Source organism: Micromys minutus (genome assembly GCF_963924665.1).
Source record: "Micromys minutus genome assembly, chromosome: 12".
NCBI lineage: Eukaryota > Metazoa > Chordata > Mammalia > Rodentia > Muridae > Micromys > Micromys minutus.
Genome location: NC_137981.1, coordinates 50,281,255 through 50,294,516, shown reverse-complemented (window position 1 = coordinate 50,294,516; position 13,262 = coordinate 50,281,255). Strand labels below are relative to the sequence as shown.

Here is a 13,262-nt window from a genome sequence, read left to right as displayed (position 1 = left end):
TTCATAAGAGTCCTGTTTCTGCCAGCAGTGATGGTGTAGACAGATCTTAATCCCAGCACTCAAGGAGCAGAGACAGATCTCTGTGAGTTCCAGGCCAACATTATCTACAAAGCAAGTTCCAGGCTGGCCACAGCTATACAGTGAGATCCTCTCTCAAAACAAAAGAAGAGTCCCTTCTTCCTGAGGCATCTAACCAGTCCCTCTCCAATAGAGATGTGTTTTCCTCCACCCTTAGGGCACCTAAAAGTAAGGGTGATGTGTGGGAAGAGGCAGGGAACAGGGTCTTAGATGAATGGAGTGACTCACTCAGGGTGTCTGGAAGAGGGAATGTGGTCTGGTGAGAGGTAAGATCATGCGCTTCCTCTGAATTCCATACCTGGGCCACAAAGTCCTGGGGGTGAGGGTGGTAAGAGGGACCTGTAAGTACAATCCACCGCTCCCTCTGCAGACAAACTGGCTGATGCCTGTAGTCTAAGTGAAAGCCAGATGTGTCAGTGGTAAGACATTAGGCTGGGAATCCCTGAAACCCTCTTCCATGGCTTGCCACTCAACGTAAGAAACCAGAGTTTCCAGTAAATAAGCTGAGAGCAGGCTTGGTAGAATCAGCCTTAAGCATACAAACACCCCAGGTTGGCTTCTGGCCCAAAAGTTCAGGACCTTCCCCAGGACATCAAGGGTCTCAATTTTTGTCCTTACTTTAACAGCAGCCGTAAGTGGATGTGGTAGCTCACCCCTGTAATCTTAGCATGTGGGAGGCTCTGGGCAGAGGATGATGGGTTCAAGGCCAATTTGGTGAGACCCCATCTACAAAAGTAAATAAATAAGTCTAATGCAAACAGTTAACTAAAGAGATAATTTCAGATGATGAGGCCTGGCTATGTTTAGAATAAACTGCAAGGTCCCGTGTGAGCTGGAAGAATCAAAGAGTTTTCCATGCTAGTTCTCTGTGTGGGAAGAGGAAACAGGAGGATGTAGAAGAGGCAGTGGAGGAGGAGGGAGGAGGGAGGGGTGTCCCAGCCCCTTCCAAAGGAGACAGAGACAGACACCTGCCACAAGCATCCCTAGTATCTGCAGTCAAAGCTATAGAGGGCCAAGAAGCAAATCACTCAGGAAGAGCAGCACAGAGAGAGGTGGTGGGTCTGTAGCCGGAGGGGACGCAGACGGACACCAGTCCGGTTTCCTTAATGGGTGATCCTCAGGACCTAGGCATCAGTCACACCCAAGAGGAAGGCCTGATCTGACCCTGAAGCTTGGCCCGGGTCAGGCTCTAGGACCTCTCAGCCACCTCAGGCCTGGCTGAGCTCCCCACCAGCCTCACTTCACCCCGGTAGAGAACTTTCTCCAGAGCCCTTGTTTGAAGCTCCAACTCAGCCAGCCCCACCCTAGCATGAAATCCGAGACTGGGGATGGAGCCCTGAGCCTTTTGCTAGTCTCAAAAATCACTCCCATTTTCAACAGGAGCATGGCTTCCTACCCACTCTTTGAAGCTGTGCTCCTCCTGTCCCTGAGCCTCCAAAAAAAATCTCCACTCCGCAAACCTTCCCATAACCCTTCGATCACTTCGCTCTGCCCTCCCCATCACCGGGAACGAAGAGGTAATGAGGGAGCTCTATTCTTCCTGGCTTACGCTGTGCACCATTAGTGTGCTCTTGGGCCCTTGCTTAGCGTGTGATCTCTTTAAGGACAGAGATCTGTCTGGCAACTCTCTGCACCTCCCACAGCATCAAACCCAGCCCTAAGACATATCAAGAAACGTGCATCACGGAATAAATGAGAGACGCAGAACAGGGTCAGGGAGATGGTAGCTTGTCCTGAAATCCACATCCATGCCCTCTCAATGACATTAATCAAGAGCTGGAGGCACAGAGCCGGGGAGTAGACATTTAATTTATATAGTACTTACTGATGCTAAGAATGAGCGAATTATATATGCTCCAGACTTAGCCCTTACCACCAGCTACTCCACTAGTAGGAAAACTGAAGTTTAGAGACTACGCTCAGTTATCCTGGTGGCTGATGAGTCCTTCAGGCCCCATGTCCAGTTTATTCTTCCTCCTGCCCTCCTGTCACACACAATGAGATGGAGACTTTTAAGGCCCTGGTTTGCCTACAGCCCACCAGACATGAAGGAGGAAGGACTGAAGGATTTGGCTTGTCCTGGCCAGATTAAAATGGTCCCTATCCTAACCTAAGGGTGGACGGAGCAATGAGAGTCCACTGTGCTCAAGATTGTAGCTGCCTGTCCCAAGACTTTGCGTCCAGTCTCTGGCTCTAGCTCTTCGCAGACAAGCTGAAGTCAGAAGCGGGAAGTCGAGGAAATGTTGTGACATCTTGTCCCTAGTGTATTCCAGGCGGTCTGCTCAGGAACACCAATTAGGCCAATGGCCTGAGTGTCTGGTCATCTGGTCACTTCAAGGGGATCACAGCAGGAGGGTCCTCATGAACAAAGAACACACACACACACACACACACACACACACACACACACACATACACACACACACACACACACACACACACACACACACACACACACACACACACACACGGAGCCCTGACCTTGACTAAATTAGCCTCAGGTGTCTGTGGGGCGAGAGAACTGCTGTGGAATATCTGAGTTCTCTTTGTGAGGCTCATTTGCTATACCAACTTGGCTCTGACAGAACTCTCCTGGCACACAAAGGCACAGGTAAGTCCCCCTGAATCCCCCCCACACACACCCCGGACTATTTCTCTGACTTTGACAGCTGTCTCTTGAGTACTCAGAGAGCTCCTGCTGCTGGCTAGACTCATAGAATTGCCTATGAAGGAGTATTCCAATAGAGCCTCCTGAAAAACTTTCTCCTTCCACTGGGCTGGGTAGCCGGGAAATCTATCCCTTTGGAGCTGCAGGCCTTCTGGGCATCAAACCAGACAGATGTGCGACACTATGGCAAAGAGACAAGCAGGAAAACACCAGTATTCCACAAAGCAGGAGGGATAGGGGAAAGGGGACACACACACACACACAGAGTTTGGCCAGTAAAGTTTCCCCGTGGAGAAAAAGCCTCCTTGCCAGCGGGATTCGCTGGGACCTAGGGAGCTTTCCCCAGGAATCCTCTGCGAAGGCAAACGGCAGCCGCAGCAGTTTCCACAAACAGCAGCAAAACTTCAGTCCTAAAAGTCCCCCAAACTTCCCCCCTCCCTTTCTCCCTCGGTCTTTTGTTCCCCCACTGCATTGCCAACCAAGCAGCTCTCCAGCTTCCCACACTGGACTGTCCTCCCCCAACCCCAACTCCAACCCCAACCCCTGCCCGGCCCGCAGCCTAGATCCCAGCCTGCCCACGCCCGGCTTCCGTGCGCCCCCGGAGGAGCCGGGGGTCGCTCACCCGCCTTGCAGGGGTCTTTGTAGTTGAGGAGCTCCGGGGCGTCCTCCTCGCCCAGGTCGTAGGTGTAGTCGGCCAAGTCCAGCGGCCGGCCGGCGCGCGGGAGCAGCAGCAGCAGCAGTAGCAGCGGCAGCGACAGCAGGGGCAGCGGCGGGCGGGCCACGCCGGGCATGCTGGCGGGCGGCGGTGGCGGTCGCGCCCGGACGCGGGAGCGGGGCGACGGGGAAGGGAGCGCTGAAGGCGAAGGGGAGGCGCTCTCCCCCCGAGGCCACCTCTTCCCGTCCCGTTTCCTGTCTCCCGCCCCCCGCTCGGCCCGGCTCGCTCCGGCTCTGGGCTCCGGCGTCCCCTCGCCCTCCTCTCGGTCGCTCCCTTTCTTTTCTCGCCGCCCTCCCACTCCCCACCCCACCCCCCCTTTTAGGGAAATGAGCTCGCTGGAGGGCGGGTTTTCGCCCAGCTCAGCCCCCTCGGGGCCGGGACCGTGCTCGGCCGGGCCGGGAAGCACGCCAGCCGGGCGGGGAGGACGAGAGTAGTACCGCCCGCCCCGGAGGGGGATCCGCTGCCTGGGGCCGGGGAGGGGGCGCGGGCCCGGGATGCCCGGAGGCACCGCTCCGCGAGGGGCCCCCTAGAGGCCGCTGTCCTGCACCAGGCGGAGTGCCTCCGGGCATGGGACACGCTGTCAGGTCGGTTCCTTCCTCTTAGACCCTGGATCAGCGATCGTTCTCTCAGCCAGAGACTCCAGAGGCTGTCTTGGACCTCAGCTCTCTCGCTTCTCGCCGTCTCTCTGTCTAGCTGTCTCCCCGCCTGTCTCTGCCGCTGTCCTTCCCTGCGGACACACCGCTGGAGGGCGCCTAACACCCGTGTATGGCACTCAGGTCCCGTCTCCTGTCCCCGCCTTTTGCTCTGTTCCCCAGTACCTGGGGTAGGACCAAACCCCCATCACTCTTAGAAACGATGTGGCAAAGCGCCCCAACTCCCCAAACCCTCTTCTTTCCAGTACGGCTACTGCTAGAAGCCGAACTGAGAAAATGTGGAAGAAAGTAAGTGCCGCTCTTTGTTTTTCAACCAGGCTGCTTTATTCTTTTGTGGTAGGATTCCCCTGGCCCGTAGGAGACGCGTCTCCTCTACGGGCTTCCACCCTCTTCTGTAGAGTAAGAGCAGGAGCAGCTTCCTTCCTGCTCGTCTCCCAAAGACCTTTTGTGGAGGATCTTTTCTGTCCCGTTGCGGTTTCTACCGACCCTGTGAAATAAAGAACTGATGCTTATCATGTGAGGGAGGGGGACTGAGGAAGCCACCCGCTTGGGTCCGTCCAATATGGGATGTGTCTTGGGAGCCTTCCATCCTCTGATTCTCCGAGGATCCTCCATCCTTCCATCCTCCCCAGACCACTGACCTCAAGAGATTCCAAGTAGGTCCCCTGACAAAGCTGGCAGCCCAAGCCCCTCAGTATTGCTCAGGCACCCTGAAAGGTACTGTTGCTCACCTGAGGGGTGCTAGATATAGTACAATGGTAGCTCTCCACACAAGGTGCTCACAGCAAGTCCTAGGAAAGCCAGGTCTCTCCCAGAGGAGTCAGAATCAGATCCAGCATTATGCCCTTCCTGCTGGTCCAGCTTAGAGGTGGGTGCGGAGGGCTTCTCCTGGAAAGAGCATCTACTTTCAATGCCACCTGCATTAGTGTGGGACACTAAGCTGGTAAGGCAAATTCTTGAGGGTCGGTTCCCTCACTAATTCAGAGAGGGACTGGGCTGGAAATAGAAGCCCATAGGGGATGTCTAAGCTCAGCCATGGCCAGCAACTTAGCAGGCCACCCGAGAGCTGGTAGGGAAGGTGAGACACAGGTCCATGTAGAGAGAAGGCCATGTCTGGTACAGGAGCATTAATACAACACAGGGTGGACTAGTCATCCTTTCAAATGCCCCTCTACTCAGCCCTTGGAGTGAGACAGCTCTCTCCCTTCGCTCACACACCCACCTGGAAGTTCTTGAATTTTCTAATGAAAGCCTCAAGAGTAGGGATGCTCTCCGGAGTCATCTTCATGATGTAGCAGTAAGTTCCTGGAGCTGGCTTATAGGCAGTCAGGAGCTAGGCATGGAACACTGAAGGTCATTCACAGGGTCCCCTTGCCTAGCTTGCTCCCCAACCCTGCTCCTCGGCCCACTAACTCCTCTTAGGTTGTCCATGGGGGACACATCCGAATCAGTGATTCAAGCATCTGAGGTGAGGCAGCCAGGCAGAGAATGGGGGGAGACCTCTGGAAATGCTACAACTGGGCAGTTCCAGTAAAGTCCTGGTGGTCCCCCGGGCATCCTCACCCTCTGGTAGTCATACACAACGATGCCAGTGGAGCCAATGGAGAAGGTAGCGATGGTGTCCAGGCGCTCACTCGGGGCTAGACGTTTCTGAGTTTCCGGGGCTCCAATGCTCATCTCCAGGACCTGGGGAAGGGTGTCGGAATGCGGCCTGGTATTTCTCTTCCTCCCTCAGCCTTTTGGTGCCCATACCTACTTGGAATCCTCTATTCAAATGCAATCCCTTCTTTCCTCAGGTCTCAGGAAGGATAAACATAAGAGGTGTGGGAACACAGTGGTTATCGCTCTGGGCCAGGGTCTGGGGGAGAGTGTCTGTCTGTCCTGTCCGACTACCTCATCTCTGCGTGTGCCACCAGATATGATCTTGTCTGCTCACCATCTCAGTGTGTTTCTGACTCATGTGAAGGCCCATGAGCAGGGCCCCTACAATCACCACGACAACAAGGACCACCACCACCACCACGATGAGAAGGCGCTTGAGATGCACGGGGCAGCAGGGGATGCGGAACTGGCTCCTGGGACCTGCTGAGTAATCCTGAGAGGGCAAGGAAAGCAGAGAGACAAGTGGGTAGGATGACTCCTCCTCTCTGTACAAGCAGGACTCCCTCCTATACCCCTTTAGGCTATGAATGTGCAAGGAAGGGCTGGGGAGATCAGAGAAGGCTTTGGGGAAGGCAGGCTTTGGGGAAGGAAGGCTTTGGGGAAGGAAGGCTTTGGGGAAGGAAGGCTTTGGGGAAGGTTTGTCTGGACTCTAACAAAAACCGTAGATGCTTAGAAAGCAAACTCTAGGTTTGGAATAATCCAAGAGAGCCAGTTACCAAGCTCTTGTTCTGTTTTCCCAAGATGCCTGGCACCCCAGACATAGCCAGAGTTTTTGTTCCCTCAAAGGATCCAGGTAGCGATATCTCCATGCCTTTACAGGGATTCCCTTTGTCCCTTCCCAATTCACTCCATCTGCTATCTTCATACTTTTAACATTACTTATTTAGTGTGTGTGAGTGCTTGCGTGTGTGTGTGTGTGTGTGTGAGTGTGAGTGTGCATGTGTGTGTGAGTGCATAAATCAGAGGCAAGTTTCATCTCCTTTCATCATGGGAATTCTAGAGACTAAACTCCAACTGCCACATTTAGTGGCAAGCATCACTATCTACTGAGCCATCCTTTTTTTTAAAACCATATCTATGACCCAGGACGCCTTTCAACTCCTTATATATTTAAGGATGACCCTGGATGATTACCTTGCTTACACTTCCAAACGGTATACACACCCATGCCTGGATTGTGTGGTCCTTGGGGCGGACCCAGGTCTCCGAGCTCACGAGGTTCTCTACCCACTGATCTACATTCCAGCCTTACATGTCATTTGCTCTGTGATGCTTCCTAGAACCTCCCAACTACTTGGTGGCGCTATCACAGGCCTTTCTGTTGACCCCTCTGCCGCTGTTATGCCTACCTCTGCCAGGGACTCTTAGTATCTCTCTATCCTAGCAACCCAACCCCAAGCTAGTTGAGTACATGAATCTAGAAAAAGAGAAAAGCCTAATGGAGGCAAATGCTGTACACACACACACATACACACACACACAATCACACTCACCGGTGGGCTCTCCATCAGGACCTCTTTGCTACCCATGTCCATTTTGTAAGGTCTCTCTCCCTCTCCTCTCCTCATCACTCCTGTGTGACCAGTGTCTTATATATATCATCAGAGAGAGGACAGAGGTGAAGGACTGGATGGCCTGTCTGCCAGCCAAGTCCTTGGCTTTGAAGCTTGTTTGTTCCTGGCTTTTCAGAGGCTAAGCCCTGATAAGCCCGATGCAAGAGCCCCCAAGGGCCCTTGGCCTGGGCACATGAATCCTCTTGGCCCCGACGAGAGCAAACCTGGGTGAGGTAAGCAAACTCACCCTCAGGCCACCTGCTCCTGTCACCGTGGGTGTCTTTCTGGCATGTCTGCCTCTCTTGCTGGCACCTGCCCCTGCAGCCCTGTGGTTTCTCTTCTTCTCACAGGCCAAACTGTTCTGGCGGCAGCCAAGAATCTGGCCATCCCTTTCCACAAGACAACCTTCCAGGCTCAGACACGAGTTCCATTTAGGGACTGAGAAAGTGGCGGTTGTTCATGAAGCTGGAGAGGTGGCTGGTAGAGGGACAGCACCCGGGGGTCTGTTAGTGTGGTTTTTTTAGGGTCAGATTCCTTCTTACCCAACCTGCTCCCACACATGTCATCCCTAACCTCAGATTTGCTCCTGTCTTCCTAATTCTGGAAATTCTATCCCCACTAATGGGAAACTATTACTCATGGGTGATGAGTTTTATTCTTTGCTCTGGGCTTGTCTGTATGTTTAATGCCCTGATGGTTTATTCCATACCTTACTCTTTCTTTGCCTTCTAGTGCTGAGGATCAAACTTAGGGTCATGAGCATGCTTGGGAAGCCCTCTGAGCCACATCCTCGGCCCCTGACTCGTACAGGATTGAATGTGGTCCCAGCCATCTCTGCCCCTCTACTGCCCTATCTACGCTTCTGTCCTCCTTTTTTAATAGTTTCAAAATGACCCCAATGGGATTTAAGCAAATCCCATCCACCTTTTTGACCTCCTCCTTTTCCTTCTCCCCATCCCTGCCTTCTCTCTTTCTCCAAATCCTCTTCTGTGCTTTGGGGTACTAAGTCACATCTACCAGTGACCAAGGCCTGCCTGTACCCTTTCAACTTGGGGTTGGATACGTGCCTCCAATTCCCCTTTAAAGACTTATTTACTTTTATTTTATGTGAATGGTTTTTTGCCTGCATGTTTGTCTCTGCACCACTTGAATGCTTAGTGCCTTTGGAGGTCAGAAAATTACATTGGATCCACTGGAACTGGAGTTCAGACAGTTTCAAACTTCCATATGGTTGCTAGGTGTCAAAACTGGGTTTTCTGGAAGAGTAGCCAGTGCTCTTAACCACTGAGCCATCTTCCCAGCCCTCCAATTCCGTTTTAGTTGTTGGCCAGATGATCTTGAAAAATCTTTGCACCTCTGAACGTTTATGAATGTGTAAGTCAGGGTCCAGTAGTTCCCTGTATTGACCTGACACCCTGTTCTCCCACACAGGTTCCAGGTTGTCTCCAGGTTATTCATGGACAAGTCAAATCCACAGGTGTGTAAGTCCCTTACACAATATCACCTAAAGAAGCTACATATAGATGCATATTCTCACACATGCTTTAAATTTTGCTTTTGAGCAACCAACAAACAACTCTCTAATTTGACTTAAGACTCCCTCAACAAGAGGGAAATTATATGTGGTACTAGAAACCTAGCTAGCTACTGGTACTAGTGATGGTTATTGGAGGAAAATATACAACTACTAAACCAACATACTCCCTAACAATTGTCTATAAACATTTGTCCTTATAATTCTCACCCCTCATCAAAGAAACTTTGCAATAGACTGAGGCCACTACAGAAAACCACAACCAATCAAAATGAAGAGTTATGGCATCCCGTCCCAATGAATACATCTACAAAACGCTTCATATCTAAGGCCTCGGGATCATTGCAGAATAGAAGACAGAAAGATTGTAAGAGCCAGAGAATCAGAGTCAGGAAATTTGCTGTGAGACTGTGTCTCCTAGTGATATCAGAAGCTGCACATAAAGTCCCAGCAACCCGACTGCCCAGATGAGAAACAATGATAACACCAACGAATGTGACAAACTGGATGAGAAAAAGCCCACAAGACCTAAATCCTACACACACAAAAACTATGGGCAACTGAGAAAAGCTGGGGGTGGGGTGGGAAAGGTAGCCCTCCCCAGGGAAGAACACACCCATTGGTTTTTCCAGTACCAAATGGTCAGCCTTGAAAACACACAGGTAATATCGAAAATTTTTTAAAGAAAAAATGTCTAAATTTTCCAAAAAAAAAATGTTTTTGAGGTTTATCTTTTACCTGCATGTGTATCTGTGCACCGTGTTCATACTGTGGAGGAGGTGAGCCAGACCTCCTGGAGGTGGAGTTCAACTGTTCAACTGGGGAATTGAACTCTGGCCCTCTACAAGAGCAACACATGCTGTTGACCTCTGAGCCATTTCTCCAGTCTCTTGTTTTTATTTTGAGATAACCTCATCCCACCCCACCCCCACCCAGGTTAAACTTGAACTGGTGGCAATCCCCTTGTTTTAGCCTCCCGAGTGCAAGGTTGTAGGCATCATCCCCATGGTCTGCCCCATCTGCTGCTGAATGGGCAAATGCCAAACTTAAGCACAGAGAACCAGCTCTACTTGAACTTTGACACGTCACCCAGCTCCCTAGCACCTTGTCCTTTTCCTTTGATCACAAGCTGGCCCCCTTCTCTTCAGCCCTGGCAGCCTCCCCTGTCCCCCAAGGATCCCCTCTCCAGGTGAAGGGCCTCAGTATCAAGGCTGAAAATGGCATGGCATCTGAGATGAGAGCTCCTGAGGCACTCCATGGAGGGGAGAAGGAAGGAAATGTTTGCTCCCACTGTCCTCTTTGGCCCTCTAACTGCTCCCTTAAATATTTGCCTAAACCTCCCACAGCTCAGCAAAGTGTCTTAGAATCAATGGAAGAAGGGGAGGGCTGAGGGAAGAAAAGGAGAGGGGAGCCAGTGTCCTCTCCCCTTGGTAGTGTGCAGGTGACAGATGTAAAAGAGAGCCTGCTTGCACTGCCCACCCCTCTGCCCTTCCCCCAGGTTCTCACTCCTACCCTGGGTTGTCCTGGAAACCTTGAGATTGATGGCTGACTCACACGCACTGGGCCTGAGCCAGGTGGGCAGCAGGCCAGCAGGAGAGCCAAGAAGAACTGCAGGCATCTCGGGGTCCCTGTGGGCATCTCGGGGGGCCGCAGGGTCCAGCTGTGTTACTGATTCCGAACAGGAGCTACAGCTGGGTCCTGCCATCATTGCTAAGGGTGGGGAGAACACTTCCGTTTTCTCTCAGGTCCTCAGGCTGCCCTTAAGCTGGGTTCTCACAGCATTAAGACTTGAAAAGAATAGCAACAACTTGTTTTTTGTGGAGGGTGGGGGGGCGGGGGAAGCTTTGGTAGGGGTCTTGGGTTCCTTGGAGAAGGAAGAGGGGGAGAGAGGGAGTAGGGAAGGAGGGAAGCTACCTCTTCAGCTGGACATGCCCCTTCAGCTAGGACATAGACCTCAACCTTGCCCTTGGACCAGCCCTATGGTATAGCCTTCATTACTTGCTGTCACTGAAGCTAGTCCTTCCTGTGGATGCACTCACTGTAAAAGGCCAGAAGTCAAGGGCACATGCTCTGTGACCCGTTCACCTTCGCCCCAGACTCCGAAGTCCTTTCATGGTCCCTTGTTGTTCACCTGCCATTTAGCACACACAGTGTTAACTGGAGTCTGATATGAACGGTGGGAGGAGGAGTGTCAGCCTGTCTTCCCAAACAGAAGGAAAGGAATATGTTGAATATGTTTCCTTTGCAGTTCTGTGAACCTGTCACGGCAAGAAGCATGCACCCAGCCTATACATTATTATACGAGACCATAAGACCGTTACCAAACACAAGGAGGCTCCTTCTGCACGTCCCTAGTTCCTTCCTTTGGTACATGAGATCTGTGTTCCCCCGGAAGCTCTGGAACCCACAGGAAGTTCTACTGTTCTAGACTGTACTGTGTTCATCTCCGTAATGGCCCTACTGCCTCCTGACTTCCCTGCTTCCCAAAGCTGTCCTGACACTCCGATGACCTAATGGACATCGTCATCACTGTCATCTCCTTCATCCTCAGGGCACCTCTTGCTAGCCAAGCCTAGGATCCAGACTCCTCCCCCTTGTCTCTGGGTTGCCCTATGAGACAACCCTGGCAGTGGAAAAGCTCACAGTGGCCACTATCCTCTGCCTGCTCCCAGCCCCTCAGCTGCACAAATCCAGGACAAGATTCACTCTGCCCTTTGTGTGCTGGGCAGAGCCGTGCCAGGGACGAGTGGGGATGGCTGTCCAGCTGCTCCGGTCATCCTCCTTGCCCCTCCTTGCCCCTTTCCCTCAAGCTGGCTCACACAAGGCAGCACGGGCAACTGGACTAGCACAGGCTAGTGGGTGTCAAAAGGCAGGAATATCCCATGCCGCAGGAACAGGGACTTTAACTTGGAGTAGGGGTTTCCCCTGCTGGCTGAAGCCAGGACAACTGGAGATGTGTTTCTTTCTTTCTTTCTTTCTTTCTTTCTTTCTTTCTTTCTTTCTTTCTTTCTTTCTTTCTGGTTTGGTTTTGTTTTTCCTTAGCTGGGGGGGGGGGGGTGTCTCACTATGTGGCCAGGCTGGACTTGAACTCTTGATCATCTTCCTTCGGCCTGCCACTAGAGCAGCAGTTCTCAACCTGTGGGTCCAGACCCCTTTGGGGGTCAAATGAGCATCTCACAGGGGTTGTATGTCAGATATTTAGATTATGATTCATAACAGCAGCAAATTTACAGTTATGAAGTAGCAACAAATATAACTTTATGATTGGGGGGGTCACCACAACATGAGGAACTGTGGTAAGGGGTCACAGCATTAGGAAGGCTGAGAACCACTGCTCTAGAGTGCTTGAATATAGGCATGCACCACCATACCTGGTTGGCTCACAGGCTTCTTTGTTTGTTTTGTGTTTGAGACAAGGTCTTAAGTATCCCAAGCCAGCCTCAAACTTATATAGCTGAGGATAACCTTGAACTTCAGGTCCTCGTACCCACCAAGTGCTAGGATCACAACCATCTACCTTAAAATAAAAAAAAGTGATGCTGGAGGTCAAACCACATTCATGGCAAACACTCTTAACAACTGAACTACAGCCCCAGCCCCATGCTGGGGGCTCGAGCTCAGGTCCTTGTGCACATTACCACTAAACTATATTCTCAGCCTTCTACATCTTTAACAAAGACTACTGCGTTTATTTGTTTGTTTAGGTAAGATCAAACCTCAGCATGCAGAGAATAGCTTCCAAACTTAATTCTCTCCTTCCACTATATGGGTCCTAGGGACTGAACTCAGGTCACCAGGCTTGGTGGCAACCCGCTGAGCCATCTTGCCAACCCACATGCCTCTGCCTTTTTAAACAAAAATAGCGGTAGAAAGAAGTGTTGCTCTTATTTTTTTTTTTTCTCCAAATCTCTTTAGTCTGAGGTTTCATAAAACACTCTCCATGTAGCTCTGGAAAATTCCAGAGTGCTTTTGTGGCAACATGGAAGTGCAGTAGATAAATAAGGGGCTTCTTAGGTAAAGTGAATCGACCTCGGAAATTCTATGGAAGGCTCTCAAGGAGCTCTGGGCTCTAGAGTTGCCCTTTGAAGAGCATTGCTGTAGAAAGATGACTGTGAACTTGAAGTTGAGCTTCTGGGCCTAGGGCTACACTTTCCTTATCTGTAGATGAATTAATGTCCCTTCCCTCCAAAGGGCCAGCCAATTAACCGTGCCAAGTACACAGTAGAGACAGAGAGTTTGGCTGCTTTTCGCTTTCTTGAAGCCTCAGTTTCCTTGTTGATAAAGCTGACCTGAGCTGGAGCACACCCAAGGCTCTTCAACTCCAACGGACCATCGTTGTGCAGTGTGAAACGTTCCACGCTTCCCACTCCAGCGGCTACCTTTCCCGTTTCAGCTCACA

The 13,262-nt window shown here is 51.5% G+C and overlaps 2 protein-coding genes across 4 annotated transcripts in view; both read right to left on the bottom strand.

Annotated features, from left to right (window-relative positions):
- Positions 1–3,742, bottom strand: part of BMP1 (bone morphogenetic protein 1) — a 43,828-nt gene extending 40,086 nt beyond the window's left edge. For both annotated transcript variants that reach the window (XR_013975276.1, XM_080926435.1), the window contains exon 1: positions 3,369–3,742. Coding sequence is in view for 1 of the 2 variants with exons in the window: in XM_080926435.1 (XP_080782561.1) it covers positions 3,369–3,537 (169 nt within the window). In the remaining variant the exon portion in view is untranslated. The remainder of the gene's footprint in view (positions 1–3,368) is intronic.
- Positions 3,743–4,855: 1,113 nt separating this feature from the next.
- On the bottom strand, positions 4,856–7,311 carry SFTPC (surfactant protein C; the record flags this gene model as incomplete). 2 transcript variants are annotated; one of them, XM_080925869.1, is made up of 5 exons in its annotated part: positions 4,856–5,015; positions 5,329–5,447; positions 5,678–5,800; positions 6,051–6,209; positions 7,270–7,311. In XM_080925869.1, 5 exons carry the CDS (start codon positions 7,309–7,311, stop codon positions 4,856–4,858), a joined length of 603 nt encoding a protein of 200 aa, XP_080781995.1. The 2 variants fall into 2 exon arrangements, with proteins under 2 accessions (XP_080781995.1, XP_080781996.1); XM_080925870.1 differs by having other exon boundaries at positions 4,856–5,002; positions 5,337–5,447.
- Between the last annotated feature and the right edge of the window lie 5,951 nt (positions 7,312–13,262).